This window comes from Hemiscyllium ocellatum, chromosome 1 (assembly GCF_020745735.1).
Source record: "Hemiscyllium ocellatum isolate sHemOce1 chromosome 1, sHemOce1.pat.X.cur, whole genome shotgun sequence".
Classification (NCBI taxonomy): Eukaryota; Metazoa; Chordata; class Chondrichthyes; order Orectolobiformes; family Hemiscylliidae; genus Hemiscyllium; species Hemiscyllium ocellatum.
The window spans coordinates 39,161,516-39,186,960 of NC_083401.1; the positions used below are offsets into that span (position 1 = coordinate 39,161,516).

General features: G+C 41.6%; 1 protein-coding gene across 2 annotated transcripts in view; it reads right to left on the reverse strand.

Moving 5' to 3' along the window:
* Nucleotides 1–254: 254 nt before the first annotated feature.
* smad2 (SMAD family member 2) overlaps nt 255–25,445 on the reverse strand; it is a 128,570-nt gene continuing 103,379 nt past the window's right edge. For both annotated transcript variants that reach the window (XM_060847630.1, XM_060847557.1), the window contains 3 exons: nt 12,682–12,819; nt 11,149–11,293; nt 255–3,231 (listed from right to left, as the gene is read on the reverse strand). In XM_060847630.1, coding sequence (XP_060703613.1) covers nt 3,108–3,231; nt 11,149–11,293; nt 12,682–12,819 — 407 coding nt within the window. In that variant the 3' untranslated portion in view covers nt 255–3,107. The remainder of the gene's footprint in view (nt 3,232–11,148; nt 11,294–12,681; nt 12,820–25,445) is intronic.

The window sequence follows — 25,445 nt, forward strand, 5'->3', positions numbered from 1 at the left end:
TTGCCTCTCAACATACGTCCACTTCGACTGCGAAGATATTTCCCATCGTTTAGCATTGGTATTATGCAATTGTGGAAAGAGATTTCCAAATACCTCAAAAACAGAAACAATATTATCAAAAAAAGTCTAATTACTTCTGGAGAATAAGTGTTGTGACATTTCGTACTGTATTCAGACAGAATTCAGGTTTCATTCCACTTATTAAATTATAGCTTGCAATACAGCCCCACATTTGAAATAAAAACAAAAGGACATCAGAATTAAAACTTTTATTAGTGTATTCACTTAGTCTGCATATGCAACAAACCTGAAATTTTTTCCCCGCTCAAGTTCATCAGTTCTACCAATACAGAATTCTACTGGTAAAACAAGCTCACAAGTAGAATGGTAAAGGCTCTGCTAGTTTCCTTTCAAAGGTCTGGCCCATCTTCTATTATTTGGTACTACGTTCATTCATTCCCAAGACTCTATGGCAAGCAGAACTGTCGCTGATGGCCTACAAACAGCCATAGCTGTTGGAAGCATTAACCACTTGCCATGTCGGTTCTCAAAAAATAAGCTATCACCAGTTGCACTTACAAAGTACAGCACTAGTGTAATGTAGAGGATAAAACAACATAAAAAGAAATTTAAAAAGCAATTCTGTAGCTGCCACAAAACTGATATATGACAGACAGCTAGATCACAGAATTATTAGCAAGTTGTACGTGTTCTATTTTACAAGTTACATAGCCCCTCAAAAAGATCCCACCTGTAGCCACCCTGCCAAACAATCAGAACACATTAAAATATGTATTCCTTATGATTTTTGGGTGCATGAACTTTGAGTGTGTGAGGATCATGAAGAACATGTACAGCTATTATCCAATCATTATACTAAAATTGAAGGTGGATTGTGCCTTTTTGTGGCTATTTCTCAAATATAATTCAAAAGTGAGTCAAATCACTGCTTCAGAGAAGCAATGTTTAAATAAAAAATTGCAATTCTAAAATGATTAAGATGCGTAATTTATAATTTTACACTCCATCTCAGAGCTTTTTACAGCTTGGGGAGGAAGAAGTTGGAAGTAAAGGAGGTTTATGGTTAACTTCTACCTTCCTAAAAAGGGAGTATTTAGCCTAAGTGGATATTCTGCAAGTATGAGAAGTCCAATGTAAGACTGAACGACAATTTCAATCAGTAATAGATATTTACAAGATGTAACCAACATCCATTATACTTAAACATGACACTGCACCGGCAAAATGACTAAATGCAAAATTGAATAAAAACACTGAAGCTGCAATTTCCTCAATTGTACTCTTTCAGACTATACCTAAAATTGGCTTAGTAATATGGTTCATATAAGCTTGTTACCCTCACCCTCCACCCCACTTTACAGAAATGATCCAAAAAAAAAAAACCAAAAATCAGGCTTCAAATAAAATGAAAATGGCACAGACCTCATGGTTTTGCATTGATTATTTCTGACCCAGAGGTAACAACTCAATGAAGAGCAGTGATTGGCATCAATAAATAAAAAATCCAAATATTTTCAATGCCATGAGTAACATACTAGTATTAAAAAAAGGGCCCTTTCAAATAAAGCACCAGTCACCAATACTGTTAATTTCAGAAACAAATTGCTCAACAACTTGCAGAAAAGATCCTTTTACTGGCTGTTACTATCCAGTTTCACAAATTTTCAGCGCTGGGAGAAGGAACATAACTTTTGGGCAATATTAAAACTTACAATGATCAGGCAAAGGTAAGTACAATATGGCAATTATCTCTTACATGTGAAGGGTCTTCTAGTTTACCATTAAGACGTTGTCAATTTCAAGTTTTAAAAGCCTTGATAATTCTTGTTCCAAGAATTTCCCCAAATAATGACACAAAAGAAATCATAAGCAAAAGGAGTTCAGTAAAAGTTATTGTCACAGCATGCATAAGAACAGCTACAACCTCTACATAATGCCAGGAATAGAGATAACAGCATTTATCAGTACCGTATACATTCTAAAACAAATTTAAATGAAATAGAGGCTAAAATAGCTTACAAGCTTCTCAATTTTACATCATTTCGAAACAATACGATCAGAATTAGGCTGAACAGGTACCAAAGGTAAATAAACTGCATTATGCTGTTTAATGCAAGGTCCAACTATTTAACGATTTGATAAAATGCTGTGAAATAATAAAGTATTCCCATTTTTCATGAAGTTCACTTATTTTCAGATGAGCTACATTTAGGAAAAATTTATTATAATTTGACATTTTTCCTAAACTAAAATCAACAACATGTCGAATATGACTACAATTCTGTCCATTTCCCTTTATAAGCCATCACTGGAAATGTTTGGATAGTAAAATGCCAGTTCCAGCTACATTCATTCCTGGTGAGTCCAAATTTACCTAACTTTGGCGGTCACAACTCAGCATTTCTCCAGCAATAAGGCTATCACCTCAATCTTTGGAAAAAAAACTCTTACCAAAATGCCAGTGATATTTGTTTCTAAATGAGTGTTTATGGTAATTATAATCCAATGTGGAAAATTAAATTCATGTTATGCTTCCCACTACCAGCTACTTTTCAGTTTCTCATTTTAAATTCATTAACTGTGCTTTTTATTTGCAATGTGTATCAATTATATTACTCATCAAATTTTAATTAATTGAAGGCAGGGAGGGGGCTGGTCGGGGATGAGACAAAGAAAACGATAGAGATTTCATTTAATGAAGAATCCATTCTAACTAACGTGCGTGGAATCACAATTGAATTACTGTACATGTCATTGATGGACCTCAGGCACTCGACATGTGCATTAATGCAAAATGTCTTTTTACACAGCCTTCCCTTCACCCTCAGCCATAAGCTATATTCGTGTGTTTAATACACTAATACTAATAAATTTTTGTCATAATCTGGGTGTGGGGTAATAAAACTCAACAAGGTGCTTAGGTTGATGAGATCAAGTGCCATTCTTTTTGATTTTGTTTTGTATTAACAAACAGATAGTCTCTCGGAATAACACAAATACTAAAACAGAAAAGCTGTTTAAGTCTGTTGATTTGACTCCATCTTATGTTTAGTCCCATCTTGATACCGAAATAGGGACATAGTTATTTAGGACATGCTTGAGCAACGGACAGAGGGAGACCCCATTTGGGTTAAAACTTTGTCAAGCCATTGCAACGGTCCATTCAGGTGAAGTTCAATCCAACAAGGAGTGCTCGTCACAGTCTGCCGTCTAAATAAACAAAGAAAAAGTTTAAATAATTAGTACCATGTAATGCAGATACAATAAATTAGACTAAAATACAATAGATTTTGAAATTGCGTAGATTTGAAATGGGTGAGTTGGTCAAAAATAAACTTATGCCCCAAAATGGCTATTGCATTTGCTCTTTTAATTCAAATAAAAATATTTTGAATCAATTGGCAATATAATTATCAGTCAGGTGGGTACAAGCTAGTGGCTACATGCCACTCTATGAACTTTATCCAGGTTTACACCTGAGCGAAATACTGAGGAAACTTTGTATTGTTACAGATGCCCACTTGGATAAAAGATTAAAGCTGGGATTGTATAACAGATCCCCAAGTACTATTAAAAGGAGCTCAACATTCCAATCCATTAGCCAACATTCTTTCCTTGCTTTCCTTAACCATTATCACTGTTGCAACTATTTGGTCCTATTTTATAGACTTCAAAGTTTCATTACAAACAGGTGCTTCTTTGCTTTAGTACTCTTCTATTATAAAGGAATTAGGCTATGGCTCCTGACTTAATTACTTCTTAAAAGACTGCAACAAGTATGTCTTAAAAAGTTGCTGATCTGGTGTTTGTCCCATTTAAAGAAGTTCACGAACTTTAACTATCACAAGACAATTCATTTTCAAGGAGGTGTGAACGACGAAATCCAATATTGACTCCAATGTGCCATTGCAGCTTTTGATGCCTGAGGCACAGAACGTTCCAAGTCAGAGACCTCAAACCAGCACTAAGCGCACAGTTTACAGAAGACTATGATTCCCGTCCTTCAACCGACATCCGAAACATGGATCATGCACAGCAGATACCTGAAATCCCAGTAAAGTTACTGCAGTATTGGCTTTGCAAAATCTTGCAAATCCACCGGCAGGATAGGTGCATCAATGGCCCCAGTATCAAAGCACTAGTCATGCGTGACCAGCTGCGATGGACAGGCCACATTGCTCACTTGCCCAACATTGGACCTCCTCAACAAGCTCTACTCAGAGCTCCACAAAGGCAAGCAATCGCCTGAAAGGCATAGGAAATACTACAATGACATCTGAAAGCCTGCAAAAACAAATGCAACGTCCTGACTGATTTGCAGAATAACCTGCCCTAGAACACAAACTAGAGGAGCATCCACGAAAGCGCCAAACAGAATGCAGAGGCTCAGCGCAAACAGCAGACAGAATTCAGAGCACCCCACCCCAACTGACTCATCAACACTATCTATGGTAGAGTCTGCAGCTCCAGGATTTCACAATTCAGGACCCCCATCACTATCCCAGACAGGCACTAGCAAAGATGCTGACAGTGATATCTATTTGTAACAATGATCATTAAAGCCTCCTGATTAACTTGTACTACCCTCCTGCAAATGAATTAGTATTCTGTACCTCGAACACTACTTGGAGGAAACACGGAGGGTGACAAGGGTACAGAATTTACTGATTCATGACTTCAAAATCCTTCAAGTGGCTAAACAGCACAACTATTGAGCTTGTCAAGTTCTAAAGAGCACAGCTGTTAAGAGCAGGTCTGCAGCAAGCAGTGAGGAAGCCAGAAGATGTAGATGAGATTTTAATTGGGCACTTTGCACCTCTAATTACTGGTATAGAAATTAGGGAGGAATGACAGTTGAACAAATCACAGTTTGGCATTAGATTTTTTAAAAAATAGGTTTAAAATTGGATAATTCCCTGGACCCTTATGGGAGGCAAGGGAGGGGATGACAAAGGCCAGAGTCTAACATCAACGATTGGGCAACTTGCAGAAAAATTATGGGGGACAGATTTTTATACAGTCACTCAAAGGACATGGGCCAGCATTTGTTGCTTGTTCATAGTTTACTTTGAGAAGATGCTAGTTACCTGTCTTCTTGAATTGTTGCAGTCCATATGCAATTCATGTCCATTGGACAGGCAGGATTAATCAAGGATAGGAGAATTGACGTTTCGGGCATGAGCCCTTCTTCAGGAATGAAGGGCTCATGCCCGAAACGTCGATTCCCCTGCTCCTTGGATGCTGCCTGACCTGCTGTGCTTTTCCAGCAACACATTTTCAGCTCTGATCTCCTGTATCTGCAGTCCTCACTTTCTCCTTAATCAAGGATAGTCAGCACAGCTTTGTCAGGGAAGACCAGGCCTGACAGGTTTGACTGAGTTCTTCAAGATGCCTAGATATATTGATGAGGGTGAAGTTGATTTGTCTACTTGGACTTCAGTGAAGTTTTTGACAATGTCTTACATGGGAGACTGGTCAAGGTAGTCAGAACGCATGGGGTGCAGAGTAATTCAAAAAACTGGGTTCAAAATGTGGCATGAGGCAGAGGGTGATGATTGAAGGCTGTCATCATGACAGAAAACCCAAAGATTTATTGCAAGGTTTCATGCTGGGACCTTTGTTGTTTGTACCATACATTAAATGGTCGATATGCAGATTTGGGAGGTTTGTTGAGTAGGATGACAAATGGCAAAAATTAGTGTAGTAAACTGCATGAGGGGAAGCCTTAGACTACAGGACAGTACAGATGAACTAGTTCAATAGGCAGAATTTAAATCAGGAAAAATGATGCAATGCATTTTGGGAGGATGAACAATGACTGGTAGGACCTATGAAGCACACAGGGGAGCAGAGAGATGCTGGTGTGCATGGCCACAGATCCTTAAACACAATATGTCTGGTGGCTAAGGCTGTTAAGGCGGCATTTGAGATGCTTGCTTTTATTAGGTAAGGCAATGAATACAACAGCAGGAATGTTCGGAGACAAAACATAGGAGAAGTACACCATACAGCTCATCGAGGCATTAGCACCTTTTAATGAGATTATGGCCAATCTGCGAGTTCAGGAAGAATACAGTATATTGTTAGTGTATAAAGATAGATTGCAGAAAGGTACAGCATTGAGAGTGCTTTCGTATGTTAGCTTCTGTAATCACATGCAAGTTCAGCAGGTAATATGGAAGGCAAAAAGATTGTTGGCTTTTATTTAAAAGGGAATGAAATATAAGAGTAGGGAGGGACATGTTTACTTTGGTCGCCTTATCTAAGGAATGATGTACTGGCATTACAGGCGGTCTGAACACTGTTCACTAGATTGCTACTGGGTATGGAGGGACTGTGTTATGAGGAGAGGTTGAGTACACTCGACTTGTACTCAAACACAGTTTTGAAGAATGAGAGGCAACCATATTGAAGCATGCAAGATTCCTAGGGAACTTGACAGGGTAGATGCAGGTAAGTTGTTTCGCCTTGCGGCAGAGTTTAGGACCAGGGACAATCTCAGAATTATGGGGTCACCCATTTAAGGCAGATGAGAAAGAATGTGCTCTTAATGAGTTGTGAATCTGTGGAATTCTTTACCACATATGCTTAGGTTGGGTCATTAAGCATAATCAAGGTTAAGACACATTTCTAATCATGACAGGAATCCAAGGTTATGAGACAAAGGCTAGCAAGTGGAGTTGAGGATTATCAGATCAGTGACGATCTCTCAATGGTACAGCAGTGTCAATGGGTCAAATAGGCAACCTCTATCCTTGCATATCATGAGCTTATGGTAAATATCACATGATTACTACCTGGCATAGGGTAAAAAGAGTTAAATTTGTGGTTTAAAGTTTGGTGCGTGAACCAAAATGTTCCAGTGGAAGGGGTTTAATTTTTTCACTGGCCCCTTACTGGGACCAGTTTCCTGGCTAATGGAACAACCAGGGCTGCAGGGAGAAAGGGAAGGAGACAATAATAGGTTTGATTATATTCCTATTATGAAGTATGGTTACAAAGTTATGGGAACTATATATTCAGGGGCATGCAACTTTTCAGAAGAACTGGCAGGAAGAAAACAGTAGCGCAAGCTTTGTTAGATCGCCCAAAATCATCAAAATGGAAGAGGAAGCAAACGGCCCAAGAAGCTCCAGCATCACCTTGGTTAATGAGCTGCAGCACTCCAAGACCAATATTATTTTTCCCTCGACGTACTGGAGTCTAGAATTGAGATAATACTGCAGAATGAGGTCTTACCAAGGCTCTGTACAAGTGAAGCACTATTTCTACCATTTTAAACTTCAAACTTCTAAAGATAAAATTCCATTTGTCATTTAATTAGTTTTTGCAACAGTGCACCAGTTACATGCAATTAACAATGCTCAAACACATGTCTACAATGTAGTAGTGGTTCTGTTCGCCGAGCTGGAAGTTTTTGTTGCAAACGTTTCGTCCCCTAGCTAGGAGACATCAAGAGTGCTCTGGAGCCTCCTGCAAAGCGCTTCTTTGATGTTTCTTCCGGTATTTATAGTGGTCTGTCCTTGCCGCTTCCGGGTGTCAGTTTCAGCTGTCCGCTGTAGTGGTTGGTATATTGGGTCCAGGTCGATGTGTTTGTTGATGGACTTTGTGGATGAATGCCATGCCTCTAGGAATTCCCTGGCTGTTCTGTCTGGCTTGCCCTATGATAGTAGTGTTTTCCCAGTCGAATTCATGTTGCTTGTTGTCTGAGTGTGTGGCTACTAGGGATAGCTGGTCGTGTCGTTTCGTGGCTAGTTGGTGTTCATGTATGCGGATTGTTAGCTATCTTCCTGTTTGTCCTATATAGTGTTTTGTGCAGTCCTTGCATGGTATTTTATAAACTACATTAGTTTTGCTCATGTTGGGTATTGGCTCCTTTGTTCTAGTAAGTTGTTGTCTGAGCGTGGCTGTTGGTTTGTGTGCCATTATGAGTCCTAAGGGTTGCACTAGTCTGGCTGTCAGTTCTGAAACGCTCCTGATGTACGGTAGTGTGGCTAGTCCTTTTGGTTGTGGCATGTCCTCGTTCCGTGGTCTATCTCTTAGGCATCTGTTGATAAAGTTGCGCGGGTATCCGTTTTTGGCAAATACCTTGTATAGGTGTTCCTCTTCCTCTTTTCGCAGTTCTGGTGTACTGCAGTGTGTTGTAGCTCTTTTGAATAGAGTCCTGATGCAGCTTCGTTTGTGTGTGTTGGGGTGGTTACTTTCATAGTTTAGGACTTGGTCCGTGTGTGTTGTTTTCCTGTATACCCTTGTGGTGAATTCTCCGTTCGGTGTTCTATGTACTATCACGTCTAGGAATGGGAGTTGGCTATCCTTTTCTACATCTCTCGTGAATCGGATTCCTGTGAGTGTGATGTTGATGATCCGGTGTGTTTTTTCTATTTCCGTGTTTTTGATGATTACGAACGTGTCATCGACATATCTGACCCAGAGTTTGGGTTGAATTTGTGGTAGGGCTGTTTGTTCTAACCTTTGCATAACTGCCTCTGCTATGAGTCCCGAGATAGGTGATCCCATGGGTGTTCCATTGATTTGTTCGTATATCTGATTGTTGAATGTAAAGTGTGTAGTGAGGCACAAGTCCAGTAGTTTAAGTATGCCATCTTTGTTGATAGGTTCCGCCTCCTGTTTTCTGTTCTGTATGTCCAGTAGGTTGGCTATTGTTTCTCTGGCTAGGGTTTTGTCAATCGAAGTGAACAGTGCAGTCACGTCGAATGAGATCGTGGTTTCTTCTTTGTCTATGTGTGTATTCCTGATGGCGTCCAAGAATTCCTGTGTTGATTGTATGGAGTGTTTGTATCCGCTGTCCAGGTCCGCTCACCACAAGGGTACACAGGAAAACAACACACACAGACCAAGTCCTAAACTATGAAAGTAACCACCCCAACACACACAAACGAAGCTGCATCAGGACTCTATTCAAAAGAGCTACAACACACTGCAGTACACCAGAACTGCGAAAAGAGGAAGAGGAACACCTATACAAGGTATTCGCCAAAAACGGATACCCGCGCAACTTTATCAACAGATGCCTAAGAGATAGACCACGGAACGAGGACATGCCACAACCAAAAGGACTAGCCACACTACCATACATCAGGAGCATTTCAGAACTGACAGCCAGACTACTGCGACCCTTAGGACTCATAACGGCGCACAAACCAACAGCCACGCTCAGACAACAACTTACTAGAACAAAGGAGCCAGTACCCAACATGAGCAAAACTAATGTAGTTTATAAAATACCATGCAAGGACTGCACAAAACACTATATAGGACAAACAGGAAGACAGCTAACAATCTGCATACATGAACACCAACTAGCCACGAAACGACACGACCAGCTATCCCTAGTAGCCACACACTCAGACAACAAGCAACATGAATTCGACTGGGAAAACACTACTATCATAGGGCAAGCCAGACAGAGAACAGCCAGGGAATTCCTAGAGGCATGGCATTCATCCACAAAGTCCATCAACAAACACATCGACCTGGACCCAATATACCAACCACTACAGCGGACAGCTGAAACTGACACCCGGAAGCGGCAAGGACAGACCACTATAAATACCGGAAGAAACATCAAAGAAGCGCTTTGCAGGAGGCTCCAGAGCACTCTTGATGTCTCCTAGCCAGGGGACGAAACGTTTGCAACAAAAACTTCCAGCTCGGTGAACAGAACCACTACAAGCACCCGAGCTACAAATCTTCGCACAAACTTTGAACATGTCTACAATTTTAAGTCTGAAATCAATAACCCACTACTGCAGTTTTTTGGACTGAATTATGTCTAGTCAATGTTAGAGTTTGAGCAACATTTAGATTAACAGGTCCAGGTTTCAGAATCTAGTACAAAGTTATATTCACAATGTCACCAATCCGTACAATATATCATTAGAGTATGGTGACCACAGAGCTTTTAAATTTCAAAATACAAATACTCAGGCTTCTTGTGTTTTTCTACATTTAGCACATGCAACTGTTTTTCAGTTTTACTTGCAGTAACCTTTAATCACAGATCTTCCATTTAACAGCAATACAAACCAAAGGACAATTTGATATAAAATTTAAAGGACTTCAAAATTCCAAATCCATTCAGATACCTCTTGCTTTGCTCAATTTCCTACCAGATATTGTAGGAAGTGAAAGCTCATTTTACAGCAATATTTTTCTTTGAATATTCTTGACAGCACCTCAGTTCAGTTAAATAAAAATCATGAACATTTTATTTTCTAAAAAATGTGCAGCTATTGTAACCAAGGAGAATCAGTGCATGTGGTAGATTTGCATTTTTTTTTTAAAAAAAAGGAGCTTTTCAATAATGTGCATTGCAAATGGTTATTCGTGGGACTGGAGGAGATCATAACATAGACTGAGGATTGGTTAGTGGACTAAAAATAAACATAACTACAAAAGGAAGTAGATGCTGAAAATGATTGGAAAAGGAAGCGTAGGATTGTGAAAGTGGTAAAATGTGAAGTTATCCAATTTGGAGGGAAGAATGGTTAAGCAGCCTGCTTATTGAAGACATGAGATATTAGCAAATGTTTGGTATGCAGAGGATCCTTGTATGCGAAACACAGATTTAATATAGTTAACAATAAAGCAAGTGATCATACCCTTTATTGTAAGGACATCAGAGTGCAAGGAGATCAGAATGCAAAAGAAAAGCAGTTTTGTCACAATTATAGTAAGGATCTGTTGCATGGTATACACTGTCAGATCTCCTTATCCGGGATCAACCCAGATATATTTAATATTGTTCAACAAGTATGCCTGATGATTCTCGTGATCAAAAATAATCATGCGCTCCCAACTTTGCATTGCGCTGTGGATACAGGAATATCAATGAGTGCAGTCTGAAGATACAAAGTTTTATGGGACCCAGGTAGTCATAAATGGTTTCATAATATTAGCTGGTTAAAGGGTTGTGCTATTGCGCAAGTGAGTTTTGGAAAAAATTGAATATTTAAGACTCCTGATCAATGTTACCGTTAGTAAAATATGACAATTCATTTCACTAAGTTGATGCAATAGCTCAGAATTACTGTTCAGCAGTGAATATCCCCCATCACATTGAGAAAGCAGGAAACAAAAGCTACATAAGTGCCACTAATTTCTTACCTGTATTCAGCACCCCAGCCTTTCACAAAACTCATCCTAATTGTGCACATTCTCGTTAACTGGTAAACAGCTTCAAAACCTTGGTTTACAGACTGAGCTAGAAGCGCTGCAAACTCCTGGTTGTTGAATATCTTTAGGTTACAACCTGAGAAACAGAATTATAAAATAGCAAATTACAATATACTTGGCACTCAGTAAATTTAGAGATAAATTTAAAAAGCAAGTAGCATTCACAGAGCATCTCTAATTATTACTTAATATAGTTTTGATGGTGCATACAAATCAAAGACGGGACATGGATATTTTCAAATGTCAAAAACACTTGTGTAGCTCTATTCAATATAATTCATGATCATTTGTTTATAAAGAGGATGAAAACTGCATCCCACCATAAGAGAAATTTGAATTTGATAAAAATCTGAAATATAAATCCAGCCTACTGGAAACCATATAATTACGGTCAAACGTCAAAAACCCCACATGTCTACTCTTGCCCTTTAAGGAAGAAAACTGCCAGTTTTTCCTGGTTTGGCCTACATAAGACCTCAGGCCAATAGCAGGCTGTAATGAGTGGGATGCCTTTGGTTCTTGGGTCCAACTATTTACAATCCATACTAATGGCATGAATGCTGGCATAGAAGGTATGACAGACAAATTTGCAGATGATACTATAATATGTGGGAAAGTAAGTTGCAATGAAAAAAATTTCCATCTGGATAGGTTGAGTGAATGGGCTAAAATGTGGAGTTTAATGTGGATTAGTAGGAGGTTATCCATTTTGATTGAAAGAAAAGGAAGACAATTTACTATCTAAATGGAGAGAACTAAAGAATACATTGATGCAGAGGGAGCTGGATGCCCATGGCTGACCTGGATGGCAGAGAACTACCATAACATACAGAAGGTAATATGGAAGATAAATTGCAAATTGGCATTTGTTGTCCGAGTATAAAAGTAGGGAAAGTGATGCTATAACATTCAAAGCATTAGTGAGACCACATGTGAACTATTGTTTACATTTTGGCCCTTTTGAGGAAGCAGTTTAGAAGAGATGCATTACATTGATTTCTTGGCTAGCTTATGCTTATATTCTGTAAAGGGGGTGGGGGTGGGTTGTTGGAGGGAGGAGTGGAGAATGCATTTTACACTCATCAGGACAATTGCAAGAATGCCAAATTTCCAAACTAATCACTTGCTGATTATCAAGTTAACTCCAATTGGCAAAACATTGTCATCAAGAAGGCAACAAAAAGCTACAAGACCCCCTCCCCAGTTATTGGTTTTTCTTAAAAACTGAATTTCTGTAGCTTGGCTAGGTCATCCACACAGCAAACATCTCAGCACTGCTGTTTCGTGAGTAGGTTTTGAATTGTGATTATTAAAGTAAAGTATTCAAAAGCAGAACTTGGAGGTACATAACCATTAGCAAATAATTCATTTTTAAATACATGAGCTGTACATTTCTTATACTGACCAGTTTCTTTTGACCAGACAGCAAGAGTTCATGATTTTAGGCACTTAAAGCTTTCTTACCAGGTGGAATTTTGCATACTGTTGCAGGATGCCAGCTGTATCTTTGGTTACAGTTTGGACTTTGAACAAAGATGGCACTGTCACTCAGACACTCCGCAAAAACTTCCCCACCAATGTAATATAACCGTACTCCTCTGCCTGAAAAGGGAAAAAAGGTTATCTGAGGGATGTTTCTCCATTATAAAGATGTGCATTTTCAGCAAAATATTGAGACATGAGCTAATAAGTTAGATATTTGGTTTTTCAAAATAAAGATTACATTGAGGGACTATTTAGAACAGTTAAGATAAACTAATACAGGTAGTTCTCCTATAACACCGTAGTTGCTTTCTGGAAAAACCGTGTTTAATAGAAAATCGCTTAATAGAAATAATGGGGCCTATGGGAAAAAAAGTGAGGTTAGGGGCAGAGTAGCAAAGAAAAAAGCACTCATGATTGCTCAAAAATCACCCCAAAAATCTAACAGTATAGCACAGCCTTAACGAAAGCGGAAATCATGTTTATTAATGAAATCAAAGTAAATTAACATAGTACATTTTTTAAAAAAATGTAAGAAAGCTGCTCTGTTGGCAGTTGACATTGGTGTAAGCGCAGAACTGCACGAAGACCAGCGCTGACATCGAGCATGCACAGATCAGCGCAGAGACTTTGGCACCGACATTGCGCTATTGCTAACGGAGGTGAGCGCTCTCCAAAATAAGTTTCCTAATTCTTCAACGATAATATCGCCAAATTGCAATGTCTAAACACACATTATCCCAGAATTGCCAGTAGATGGCATATGGAGTTTGAACCTATACAATTGATTAAGAAACAAAGCATGCAAAGTATAAATCAATGGATGCTACTTTACACTTGATCATGTAGAAAAGTCTGAATTATCACAATTTGGTGTTTTGAATAATTACAAAGATTCATCAGTAGGACAACTTCAAATCAAGCCATGTTTTTCTAAATAAAAACAAGTTGAGGAAGAGTCATCGGACCAGAAGTGCTAACTCTGGTTTCTCTACACAGATGCTGCCAGACCTGCTGAGCTTTTCCAGCAATTGTTTTTCTCAGCAGAGTACTCAGTCTTGGTTCACTGGTCATATTCTCAATTCGCAGAGAGCGGCGGGAGCTGGGTAGAAGTGAAGGCGGAGCACAGAGCTGGTCAGGAAGGTAAGTGATTGGAGATTATTTGAGTGGAGAAGGAACCAGAGACACTACATGGGTAGTGTCTCCCACCTTCCCTCCTCCTCTAACCTAAAAAAAGGACTTAGTCGGCTGAACAGGTAAGCTACTTAGTGTCCTTGTTTTGGAGACTAAGTGTAGAGTTATGGTAGCGCAGGCAGTGGAACATTCCTCCTTCAGGATGTTTGAGGTAGGGGTGACCACCGATGCTCCTGCCGACTTCATGTGCAGGAAGTGCAGCCAGCTCCAGCTCCTCACTGACCGCATTAGGGAACTGGAGCTGGAGTTGGATGAACTGAGAATTATTTGAGAGGCTGATAGATAGAAGCTACAGGGACATTGTTACCCAGCTATCTCTGTTTTCTGGCATAACTGTTAGAGGTGGGAAGGGGAGGAAGCAGGCAGTGCAGGGATCCCCTGTGGTTGTTCCTCTCAAAAAATAAGCATACCGCTTTGGATACTGTTTGGGGGCGGGGGGGGGGGGGGGGGGGGCGGAGAGAGAGAAGAGACAGCCTAGCAGGGTAAGCTGCACTGACCGGGTCTCTGGCACAAGGTCCGGCTCTGAGGCTCAGAAGGGAAAGGGGGTGAGGAGGAGAGCGCTAGTTATAGGAGACTCTATTAGTTAGAGGGACAGACAGGCGGTTCTGAGGACATGGGCGAGATTCTCGGTTGGTTTGTTGCCTCCCGGGTGCCAGGGTCCGAGACGTCTCGGACCGTGTCGTCAGAATCCTTAAGGGGGAGGGTGTGCAGCCAGAAGTCGTGGTGTACATCGGCACCAATGACATAGGTAGGAAGAGGGGTGGGGAGGTCATTCAGGAGCTCGGAGTTAGGATGGAAGCTAAAAGCTAGGACAGACAGAGTCGTCATCTCTGGGTTGTTGCCGGTGCCACGTGACAGTGAGGCAAGGAATAGGGAGACAGTGCAGTTTAACACGTGGCTGCAAGGATGGTGTAGGGGGGAGGGCTTCAGGTATTTGGACAATTGGACTGCATTCTGGGGAAGGTGGGACCTGTAAAGCAGGATGGGTTGCGCCTGAACCAGAAGGGCACCAATATCCTGGGAGGTAGGTTTGCTAGCACTCTTCGGGGGGATTTAAACTAATTTGGCAGGGGGATGGGATCCTGACTTGTAGTCCAGCAAGTAGGTTAGCTGTTTTTCAGGATGTCCAAGAATGTAGGGAGGTTGTGGAGAAGGTAGCACTGACAGGGAATACTTGCGGACACGGAGATGAGTTCAAGTGTGTATACTTCAACGCAACGAGTATCAGAAATAAAAGGTGGGTGAACTTAAGGCATGGGTCAGTACTTAGGACTACGATGTTGTGGCCATCACGGAAACGTGGATAGAAGAGGGACAGGAATGGTTGGAGGTTCCTGGTTACAGATGTTTCAGTAAGATTAGGGAGGGTGGTAAAAAAGGAGGGGGTGTGGCGTTGCTAATTAGAAATGGCATAATGGCTGCAGAAAGGCAGTTCGATGGGGATCTGCCTTTGGAGGTAGTATGGGCTGAAGTCAGAAGTAGGAAAGGAGCAGTCACCTTGTTGGGTGTTTACTATAGGCCCCCCAATAGCAGCAGAGATGTGGAGAAACAGATTGGGAAACAGATTTTGGAAAGTTGCAGAAGCCACAGGGCAACTTCAACTTCCCAAATATTGATTGGAAGCTCTTTAGATCAAGTAGATTGGACGGGGCGGCGTTTGTGCAGTATGTCCAGGAAGCTTTTCTAACTCAGTATGTAGATTGTCTGAAGAGAGGGGAGGCCATATTGGATTTGGTACTTGGTAACGAACTGGGACAAGTGATGGGCTTGTTAGTGGGTGAGCATTTTGGTGATGGTGACCACAATTCTGTGACTTTCACCTTGGTTATGGAGAGAGATAGGTGTGTGCAACAGGGTAGGTTTTACAATTGGGGGAAGGGTAAATACGATGCTGCAAGACAGGATTTGAGGAGCATAAATTGGGAGCATAGGCTGTCAGGGAAGGATGTCATTAAAATGTGGAACTTTTTCAAGGAACAGATACGACGTGTCCTTGATATGTATGTACCTGTCAGGCAGGAAAGAGATGGTCGTGTGAGGGAACCTTGGTTGACGAGGGAGGTTGAACGTCTAGTAAAGAGGAAGAAGGAGGCTTACATAAGGTTGAGGAAACAAGGTTCAGACAGAGCATTGGAGGGATACAGGATAGCCAGGAGGGAGTTGAAGAAATGGATTAGGAGAGCTAAGAGAGGGCATGAAAAATCTTTGGCGGGTCGGATCAAGGATAACCCCGTGGCGTTTGAGAGAAACACGAGAATGACGAGAACGAGGGTAGGTCCGATCAAGGATAGTAGTGGGAGTCTGTGTATTGAGTCGGAAGAGATAGGAGAAGTCTTGAATGAGTACTTTTCTTCAGTATTTACAAATGAGAGGGACCGTATTGTTGAAGAGGGGAGTATGAAACGGACTGGTAAGCTAGAGGAGATACTTGTTAGGAAGGATGAGGTGGGCAGCAAGAGAGGAAATTGCAGAGCTGTTGGCAATGATCTTTTCGTCTTCACTGTCAACGGGGGTGGTACCAGGGGACTGGAGAGTGGTGAATGTTGTGCCCCTGTTCAAAAAAGGGAATAGGGATAACCCCAGGAATTACAGGCCAGCTAGTCTTACTTTGGTGGTAGGCAAAGTAAGGGAAAAGGTACGGAGGGATAGGATTTATGAGTATCTGGAAAGGCATTGCTTGATTAGGGACAGCCAGTACAGATTTGAAAGGGGTAGATTTTGCCTTACGAGTCTTATTGAATTCTTTGAGGAGGTGACCAAGCGTGTGGATGAGGGTAGAGTAGTGAATGTAGTGTGCATGGATTTTAGTAAGGCATTTGATAAGATTCCCTATGGTAGGCTTATGCGGAAAGGCAGGAGGGCATGGGATAGTGGGTAATTTGACCAGTTGGATAGAGAACTGGCTAACCAGTCGAAGTCAGAGAGTGGTGGTAGATGGTAAATATTCAGCCTGAAGCCCAGTTACAAGTGGAGTTCCGCAGGGATCAGTTCTGGGTCCTCTACTGTTTGTAATTTTTATTAATGACTTGGAAGAGGGAGTCGAAGGGTGGGTCAGTAAATTTGCAGACAATACGAAGATTGGTGGAGTTGTGGATAGTGAGGAGGGCTGTTGTCGGCTGCAAAGGGACTTAGATATGATGCAGAGCTGGACTGAGGAGTGGCAGATGCGAGTTTAACCCTGTCAAGTGTGAGGTTGTCCATTATGGAAGGACAAATAAGAACGCGGAATACAGGGTTAAAGGTAGGGTTCTTAGTAAGGTGGAGGAGCAGAAGGATCTTGGGGTGTATGTTCATAGATCTTTGAAAGTTGCCACTCAGGTGGATAGAGCTTGTAAGGAGGCCTATGGTATATTAGCGTTCATTAGCAGAGTGATTGAATTCAAGAGTTGTGAGGTGATGTTGCAGCTGTACAGGACCTTGGTAAGGCCACATTTGGAGTACAGTGTGCAGTTCTGGTCACCTCACTTTAGGAAAGATGTGGAAGATTTGGAGAGGGTGCAGAGGAAATTTACCAGGATGTTGTCTGGAATGGAGAATAGGTCGTATGAGGATAGGTTGAGAGTGCTAGGCGTTTTCTTATTGGAACGGCAAAGGATGAGGGGTGACTTGATAGAGATTTATAAGATGATCAGGGGAATAGATAGAGTAGACAGTCAGAGATTTTTTCCCCAGGTACAAGGGTGAAGGGTGGAAGTTATGGGGGGGGGGGGGGGGGGGGGGGAAAGAGGTTGTTGTCAGGAGTAGGTTCTTTACCCGGAGTGTGGTGGGGGCATGGAATGCACTGCCTGTGGAAGTGGCACAGTCAGAATCATTGGTGACCTTTAAGCGGCAATTGGATAGGTACATGGATGGGTGCTTAAGCTAGGCTAAATGTTCTGCACAACATTGTGGGCCGAAGGGCCTGTTCTATGCTGTATTGTTCTATGTTCTCTGTTCAAAGTCACATCTCTCTCATCCCACTCCAGAAACTTTACATTGTTGGAAGTCCCATGTAAGATTTAATAACAGCATTTTTAAAAATACCAGAAGAGTTCTCGGCAATGCTCTGGTCAATATTTATCCTTCAACCAACAGCGAAAAGCAAATTAAATCAACCATATCACATAACTGTTAGTATGACCTTGCAAATGTCAGCTATCACATCTCTTTTTACATTACTATAAAGCATTTTATGACCTCCTGAGGTCACAAAACAATTTCAATTGTGGGAGCAAGTAATTAAATGTTGTCTTAAATAAAGGAAAGAATGATCTAAGGTTTTTAAATAAAAAGTGCCAACAAATTGTTTTATGTAAGCAGACATTAGGACAGATGTGTAAAATGTTGGTTTTTTTGGTGCAACTTAAAAAAAAAGGTGGAAAGAATTGTCTGTTGTTACAGTGATAGCATCCCTATCTCTTGGCCAGAAAAGGAACTTAACCTGGACTCACCTACCAAAGAAAACAGAGACTGCCGTGTGATACGTTTTACAAAGACATGGCTCACTCCTGCTTGACCCAACTGTGCCTTACAACCAGAGGGTTTCTCGATCTATTGCGCAGCATATTCAGGCAAGGCAAAGGGCACACTGGCTTGCATCCTGATCAACGCCTCTTAATGCTCCCTGTGATGACACTGCAGTTATTACTCCCAGACCTAGAATATCTAACAGTGAAGTGCCATCTATTGTCTGCCATCCAGACAGCAGTTTACATCCCACCCTGCGTGGAAGTGAACAGTGTAGTTGATGAAATATACATCACCACAAATAACCTTGAGGTGAAATTACCAGTGACTTTAACCAGGCCAACCTCAAGAGTGTGCTACCAAGGTACCACCAACATGTTCCCTGTCCCACAAGAGGCCCAAACACCCTGGATCATTACCACACAACTAAAAAGGCCTATCGTTTCAATCTCCCTCGTGCATTTTGGCAAACCATAAGACCATGGATGAACAGGAAGTACACCGCCTTCTGGAATCCAGGTTTGAGGCGTTCAAGTCAGGCAACCCTGACCTATACAGAAAATCTAGGTACAGTCTTCACAAAGCTATTAGAAATGCCAAGAGACAATATCAGACGAGAATCCCAGACTAAATCGCACAAACACATGCAGACTGGCAAGGCTCGCACAATACAAATAGACTACAAAGCAGAGAGAATAGGGCACCTAAGCACCAATGTGGACATGTATGTGTAGAACTGCAGGAGATGGGCGAGGTTCTCTGAAACTTTCTCATATGTTTGCCATGGAGAAAGACATGACGACTTGGGAAAGTTAGTGGTGATATCTTGGGGACAGTCCATATCACAGTAGAGGTGGTGTTGGATGTATTAGAAGTGGATAAATCTCCTGGCCCTGACCAGATATATCCAACAACACTGCAAGAGGAAAGAAATTGCGGGGGGCGCTGGCTGATATTTCTACATCATTAGCCATGGGCGAGGTTTCAAAAGACTGTAGGGTAGCAAATGTCGTGCCCTTGTTCAAAAAGGGCTGCAAAGGAAAGCTGGGTACTGTAGATCAGTAAGCTTAACACCGGAGGTGGCTAAGTTACTTGAGAAGATTGAGGGATAAGATATTCATGCATTTGGAAAGACAGGGTTTTATTAGAAGTAGCCAGCTTGGCTTTGCGAGTGAGAGATCATGCCTCACAAATTTGAGTTCTTGTTAGAAGTGACCAGGAAGTTTGATGAGGACAGGGCGGTTGACGTAGTCCATGGATTTCAGTAAGGCCTTTGATAAGATCCCACATGGTATGCTGCTCTAGAAGAAGGTTAGATCGCATGGAATCCGGGGGGAGCTGACAAATTGGATACACAATTGGCTTGATTGTAGGAAACAGAAGTTAATAGCAGAAGGATGCTTGTTGGACTGGAGGCCTGTAACTGGTGGAGTGCCTCAAGGGTCAGTGCTGAGTCCATTAGCGTTTATTATCTATATCAAATGATTTGGAGGAGAATGTATTAGGCATGATTAATAAGCTTGCTGATGACACTAAAATAGGCGATATTGTGGACGGTGAGGAAGGTTATCAGAAATTGCAGCAGGACCTTAGTCAGCTGGTGAAGTGGGCCAAGAAATGGCAAATGGAGTTTAATATAGATATGTGTAAGGTGTTGCATTTTGGAAAGTCAAACCAAGATACGAGTTTCATGGTGATTGATTGGGCCTTAAAAGGTGTGTAGTGGAACAGAAGGATTTTGGAATTCAGGTTCACAGTTCTCTGAAAGTAGAGCCACATGCAGACAGGGCAGTGAAGGAGACTTTTGGCACAGTGGCCTTCATCAGTCAGGGCATAGAGTATAGATGTTGGGGAGTTATGTTGAGGCTACATAGGATATTGGGGAGGCCGGACTTGGAGTATTATGTTCAATTTTGGTCATCTTGTTATGGGAAGGATATTAAACTGGGAAGACTGCAAAAGAAATTTACAAGAATGTTGTCTGGTCTGGGAGAGGTTGGACAAGCTCTGACTTTTTTTCTTTCGAGCACAGGAGACTGACCGAGGAACCTTGGAGGTATATGAAGAGGTATATGAGAGGCATGAATAGGGTGAATGCACTCACTCAGTCTTTACTAGGGTTGGCGAATAAAGGACTCTAGGGTGTCAGTTTAAGGTTAGAGGGGAAAGAATGAAAGGGAATCTGACAGACAACATATTAACAGGACCATACTGGGTCAGATCTCAAACGATGACTGTACACATTACAGAAAGAGACCAACAGCTTAGTCACATTGTGTAAAGACAACAATCTCTCCCTCAATGTCATTGAGACAAAAAAGCTGGCCATCAACTTCAGGAACTGGAATAGAGGACACAGCAGTCTGTATCAACTGTGGAGGTGGAGGTGGTCAAGAGCATTAAGTTCCTTGGAGTAAATACCACATGGTCCATCCAGTTCAACACTACTCTCACAAATGCACACCTTTGCCTCTACTTCCTCAGCAGGTGAAGGAAATTCAGCATGTCCACAATGACTCTTACTAACTTTTATAGATGCATTACCAATCTGGACGTACCACAACCTGGTATGTTCTGCCCAAAACCGCAAGTAGTTATAGAGTGGTGAATGTAGCCCAGTCCATCATGCAAACCAGCCTTCCATCCATTGACTCCACTGATACTTCCTGCTGCCTCAAAAGCAGCCAACATAACCAAAGACCCCTTCCCACACAGGTTATATTCTCTTTCAGACTCTTCCATTGAGCAGAAAATACAAAAGTTTATCAACACTACCGAAAAGATTTAAGAACAGCTTTTCCCCCTACTTATGAACTTTCATATAAAGTTGATCTTTGTCTGTACCTTCTCTGTAGCTGTAACACTATATTCAGCATTCTGTCCCATTACTTAAGGTAATTACTTACGTAAGGTAGGATTTGCCTGGTTAGCATTATATCTCGGTACATGTGACAATAATAAATTATATCAAATCTTCCCTATTTGTGTCAAAACATGTCAATGAATGGCAGATTAAAATAACAACAATGTGGAAAAAGAGATGTGCATGTTTCATTGCATCATGAAAGCGTTGCAGCAGAGGCAGCTATTCGGCCTAAGGGATTCCAGAGATGGGATCTTGGGCTTGGAGGTACTGTGACCAAAGATGAAGTAATTAAAAATAAAATTGGATAAGTTTAGAGGCAGAATTAGCAAAGTACAGATAGTTTACCTTCAGAATCTCACAAACTGTCTTTCTTGACTTTGAAAAGAGCTGCGGCAGCAGGGCAATGAAGAATAACGGGGTAGGAGTGGTTAAAGCAGTTTACTTTGAATGGTCAAAGATGACAAAATGACATTTTAAAAAAGAAAGTGAGGGCTGATGTTGACAAATTTCAAAGATACATGAATAAGCAGGGAATAAAGCAAGATGGACCTCACAGATGCAAAAGGTTTTGAGTTCAGAAAGGCATGCATTGTCAAAGGCATGGAGGGCCAAAAGGCTTGTTCCTGAGCTGTACTGTTCTTGTTCAGAACACAGCCATTAAGCAACAAGATAGGCCTGATCAAAGATGACAGGCTCAAGTCAGTTGTAGAAAAGTACAAGGAGCAGTCATGAGTAAGAATACCTAATTAGCAAGTGTTGACCTCAGTGGGGAATAGAATGGATCTTGCCCAGGCAAACTGGAAATAAAGACTTCCAGGCATTACTTCAAGTGAACAGACTGTCTTTAAACAAGAGAGTGTGTTTGGTTATACATTCCACCAATAGTATGAAATTTGTGTGCCAAGATATGATGCATACCTAGCGAATTTATTCCAATACAGCTACTGGCATCTACCCAACAATGTGGAAAATTGTCCAGGTATATCCTGCACATAAAGAGCAGAACAAATTCATGCTAGCTTATTTTCATTCCATCAGTCTACTTTTGATCATTAGTAAGTGACAGAAGATGCCGTCATGCAGTGCTATCAAACAGCACCTACTTAGGAACAACTTATTCACTTATGCCAGTTGGGTTCTGCCAAGGCCACTCAGCTTCCTGACCCTCATTATAACCTTAGTTCAAACATGGATGCAAAAAGTTGAAGTTCTAAATTAGAGAAAGGCCAATTTTGATGGTATTAGGTAAGATCTTTCAAATGCTGATTGGGGAGGATGTTCGCAGGTCAAGGGACAGCTGAAAAGTGGGAAACCTTCAGAAATGAGGTCACAAGAATCCAGAGAGAGTATATTCCTGTTAGGGGGAAAGGAAAGGCTGGTAGGTGTAGGGAATGACTAAAGAAATTGAGGGTTTGGTTAAGAAAAAGAAGGAAGCATATGCCAGCTATAGACAGGATAGATAAAGTGAATACTTAGAAGAGTATAAAGGAAGTAGGACTACACTGAAGAGGGAAATCAGGATAGCTTTGGCAAATAGAATTAAGAGGAATCCAAAGGGTTTTTACAAATACATTAAAGGACAAAAGGGTAACTAGGGAGAGAATTGGGCCCCTCAAAGATCAGCATGGCAGCCTTTGTGTACAGCCGCAGGAGATGGGGGAAGATAACAAACGAGTCTTTTGCATCAGTGTTTATTGTGGAGAAGAACATGTAATATGAAACAGATGGTGACATCTTGAAAAATGTCCATATTACAGTGGAGTTAGTGCTGGATGTCTTGAAATGCAAAAAAGTGGGTAAATCCCCAAGACCTGATCAGGTGTACCCCAGATCTCTGTGGGAAGCTAGGGAAGTGATTGCTGGGCCTCTTGCTGAGATATTTGTATCTTCGATAGTCACAGGTAAGGTGCCGGAAGACTGGAGGTCGACAAACTTGGTGCCACTATTTAAGAAATGTGGTAAGGGCAAGCCAGGGAACTATAGACCAGTGAGCCTGACTGTGGTGGGCAAGTTGTTGGAGGGAATCCTGAGGGACAGGATGCCCATGTATTTGGAAAGGCAAGGACTGATTGGGGATAGTCAACATGTCTTTGAGACGTGTTTTCCCACGCACAAAGCCTTGATTGAGTTTTTTGAAGAAGTAACAAACAAGATTGATGAGGGCAGAGCGGTAGATGTGATCTACATGGACTTCAGTAAAGTGTTTGACAAGGTATCTCATGGGAGACTAGTTAACAAGGTTAGATCTCATGGAATACAGGGAGAATTCATCATTTGGATACAGAGCTGGCTCAAAGATAGACGACAGGGTGGTGGTGGAGGGTTGTTTTTCAGACTGGGGGCCTGTGACCAGTGGAGTGCCACAAGGAACAGTGCTACTACTTTTCATCATTTATATAAATGGTTTGGATGTGAGCATAAGAGGTACAGTTAGTAAGTTTGCAGATGACACCAAAATTGAGGTTTTGTAGTGGACAGCGAAGAAGGTTACCTCTGATTACAATGGATCTTGATCAGGTGGGCCAATATGCTGAGAAATGCTGCATTTTTGGGAAAGCAAATTCTAGCTGGACGTATACACTTAATAGTAAGGTCTAGGGAGTGCTGCTAAACAAAGAGTGGAGCGCAAGTTGATAGCTCCTTGAAAGTGGAGTTGCAGGTAGATAGGATAGTGAAGGCGCCATTTGATATGCTTTTCTTTACTGGTCAGAGTATAGAGTACAGGAGTTGGGAGGTCATGTTGCAGCTGTACAGAACATTGGTTAGGCCACTTTTGGAATACTGCGTGCAATTCTGATCTCCTTCCTATTGGAACGATGTTGTGAAACTTGAAAGGGTTCAGAAAAGATTTACAAGGACATTGCCAGATTTGGAGGAGTTGAGCTATAGGGGGAGGTTGAATAGGCTGGGGCTGTTTTCCCTGGAGTGTCGGAGGCTGACGGGTGACCTTAGAGGTTTATAAAATCATGAGGGGCATGGATAGGATAAATAGACAAAGACTTTTCCCTGGAGTTGGGAAGTCCAGAACTAGAGGGCATAGGTTTAGAGTGAGAGGGGAAAGATATAAGAAAAAACTTAAGGGGCAACTTTTTCGCGCAGAGGGTGGTACATGTACGGAATGAGCTGCCAGCGGAAGTGGTGGAGGCTGGTATAATTGCAACATTTAAGAGGCATTTGGATGGGTAAATGAATAAGTATTGTTTGGAGGGATATGGTCCAGTGCTGGCAGATGGGACATCTGATCAGCATGGACAAGTTGGACCAAAGGGTCTGTTTCCATGTTGTACATCTCTATGATTCTAAGACCTGAATTTCACGTGTGAGGTGAGTGTGACAGCCCTTGATATCAAAGCCACATTTGATCAAGTGTAACATCAAGGAACCGAATTGCTGCCACTTGCTCGAATCCTGTCATGGCAGATGGTAGAATATGAATTCAATAAATATCTGAAACTAAGTCTAATGATAGCCATGAATGCGTTTTTAGTTGTTGGAAAAACCCATTTGGTTCACAAATGCCCGTTCAGGCAGGAAACAACCTCCTTATCCTGCCTGGCCTAAATGTGACTCCAGACCTACAACAATGTGGTTGACTTAACTGCCCTCTGGGCATTTAGGGATGGTGAATAAATGCTGCCTAGTCAGCAATGCCCTCATCCTGTGAATGAATCAAGAAAAAACTGCAGTGGCAATCAGGTGAAGAGTATATGCTGGTTGGAGTCTATCAGCTCATTGATCATTGATGTTTAACAACATTCACCACTCCTCAGAATCTGAAAGTCCATGCTCAAGTGTAACAAGATCTGGGCAATATCCAAGCTTGGCTGATTAGTGGTAAATCAGTTGCACAAATGACAGGTAATGCCCATCTCCAATAAGAAAAAAATCTAATCACTAACTCTTGACATTCAATAGTGTTGCCATCACCGAATCTTGCACTCTGGTAACCACTCAGGATACGGATTGTCCAGAAATACCATATAAACAGTGGCTACAAAAGCAGGTCAGAGGCTAGGAATACGGAGGCGAGAAACTCCCCTACAGACTCCCTAAAGCCTGCCCACCAAACTACAAGGCACAAGACAGGAGTGTGATGGAATACTTGCCACTGGTCTGGATGAGTGCATCTCCAATAACACAAGCAGCTTGACACCAACTAGGACAAAGCACCCTGCTTGATTGGCACCATATCCACAAGCATCCACTCCCTCCACCACCACAGGAGTACTAAGCAAGGTAA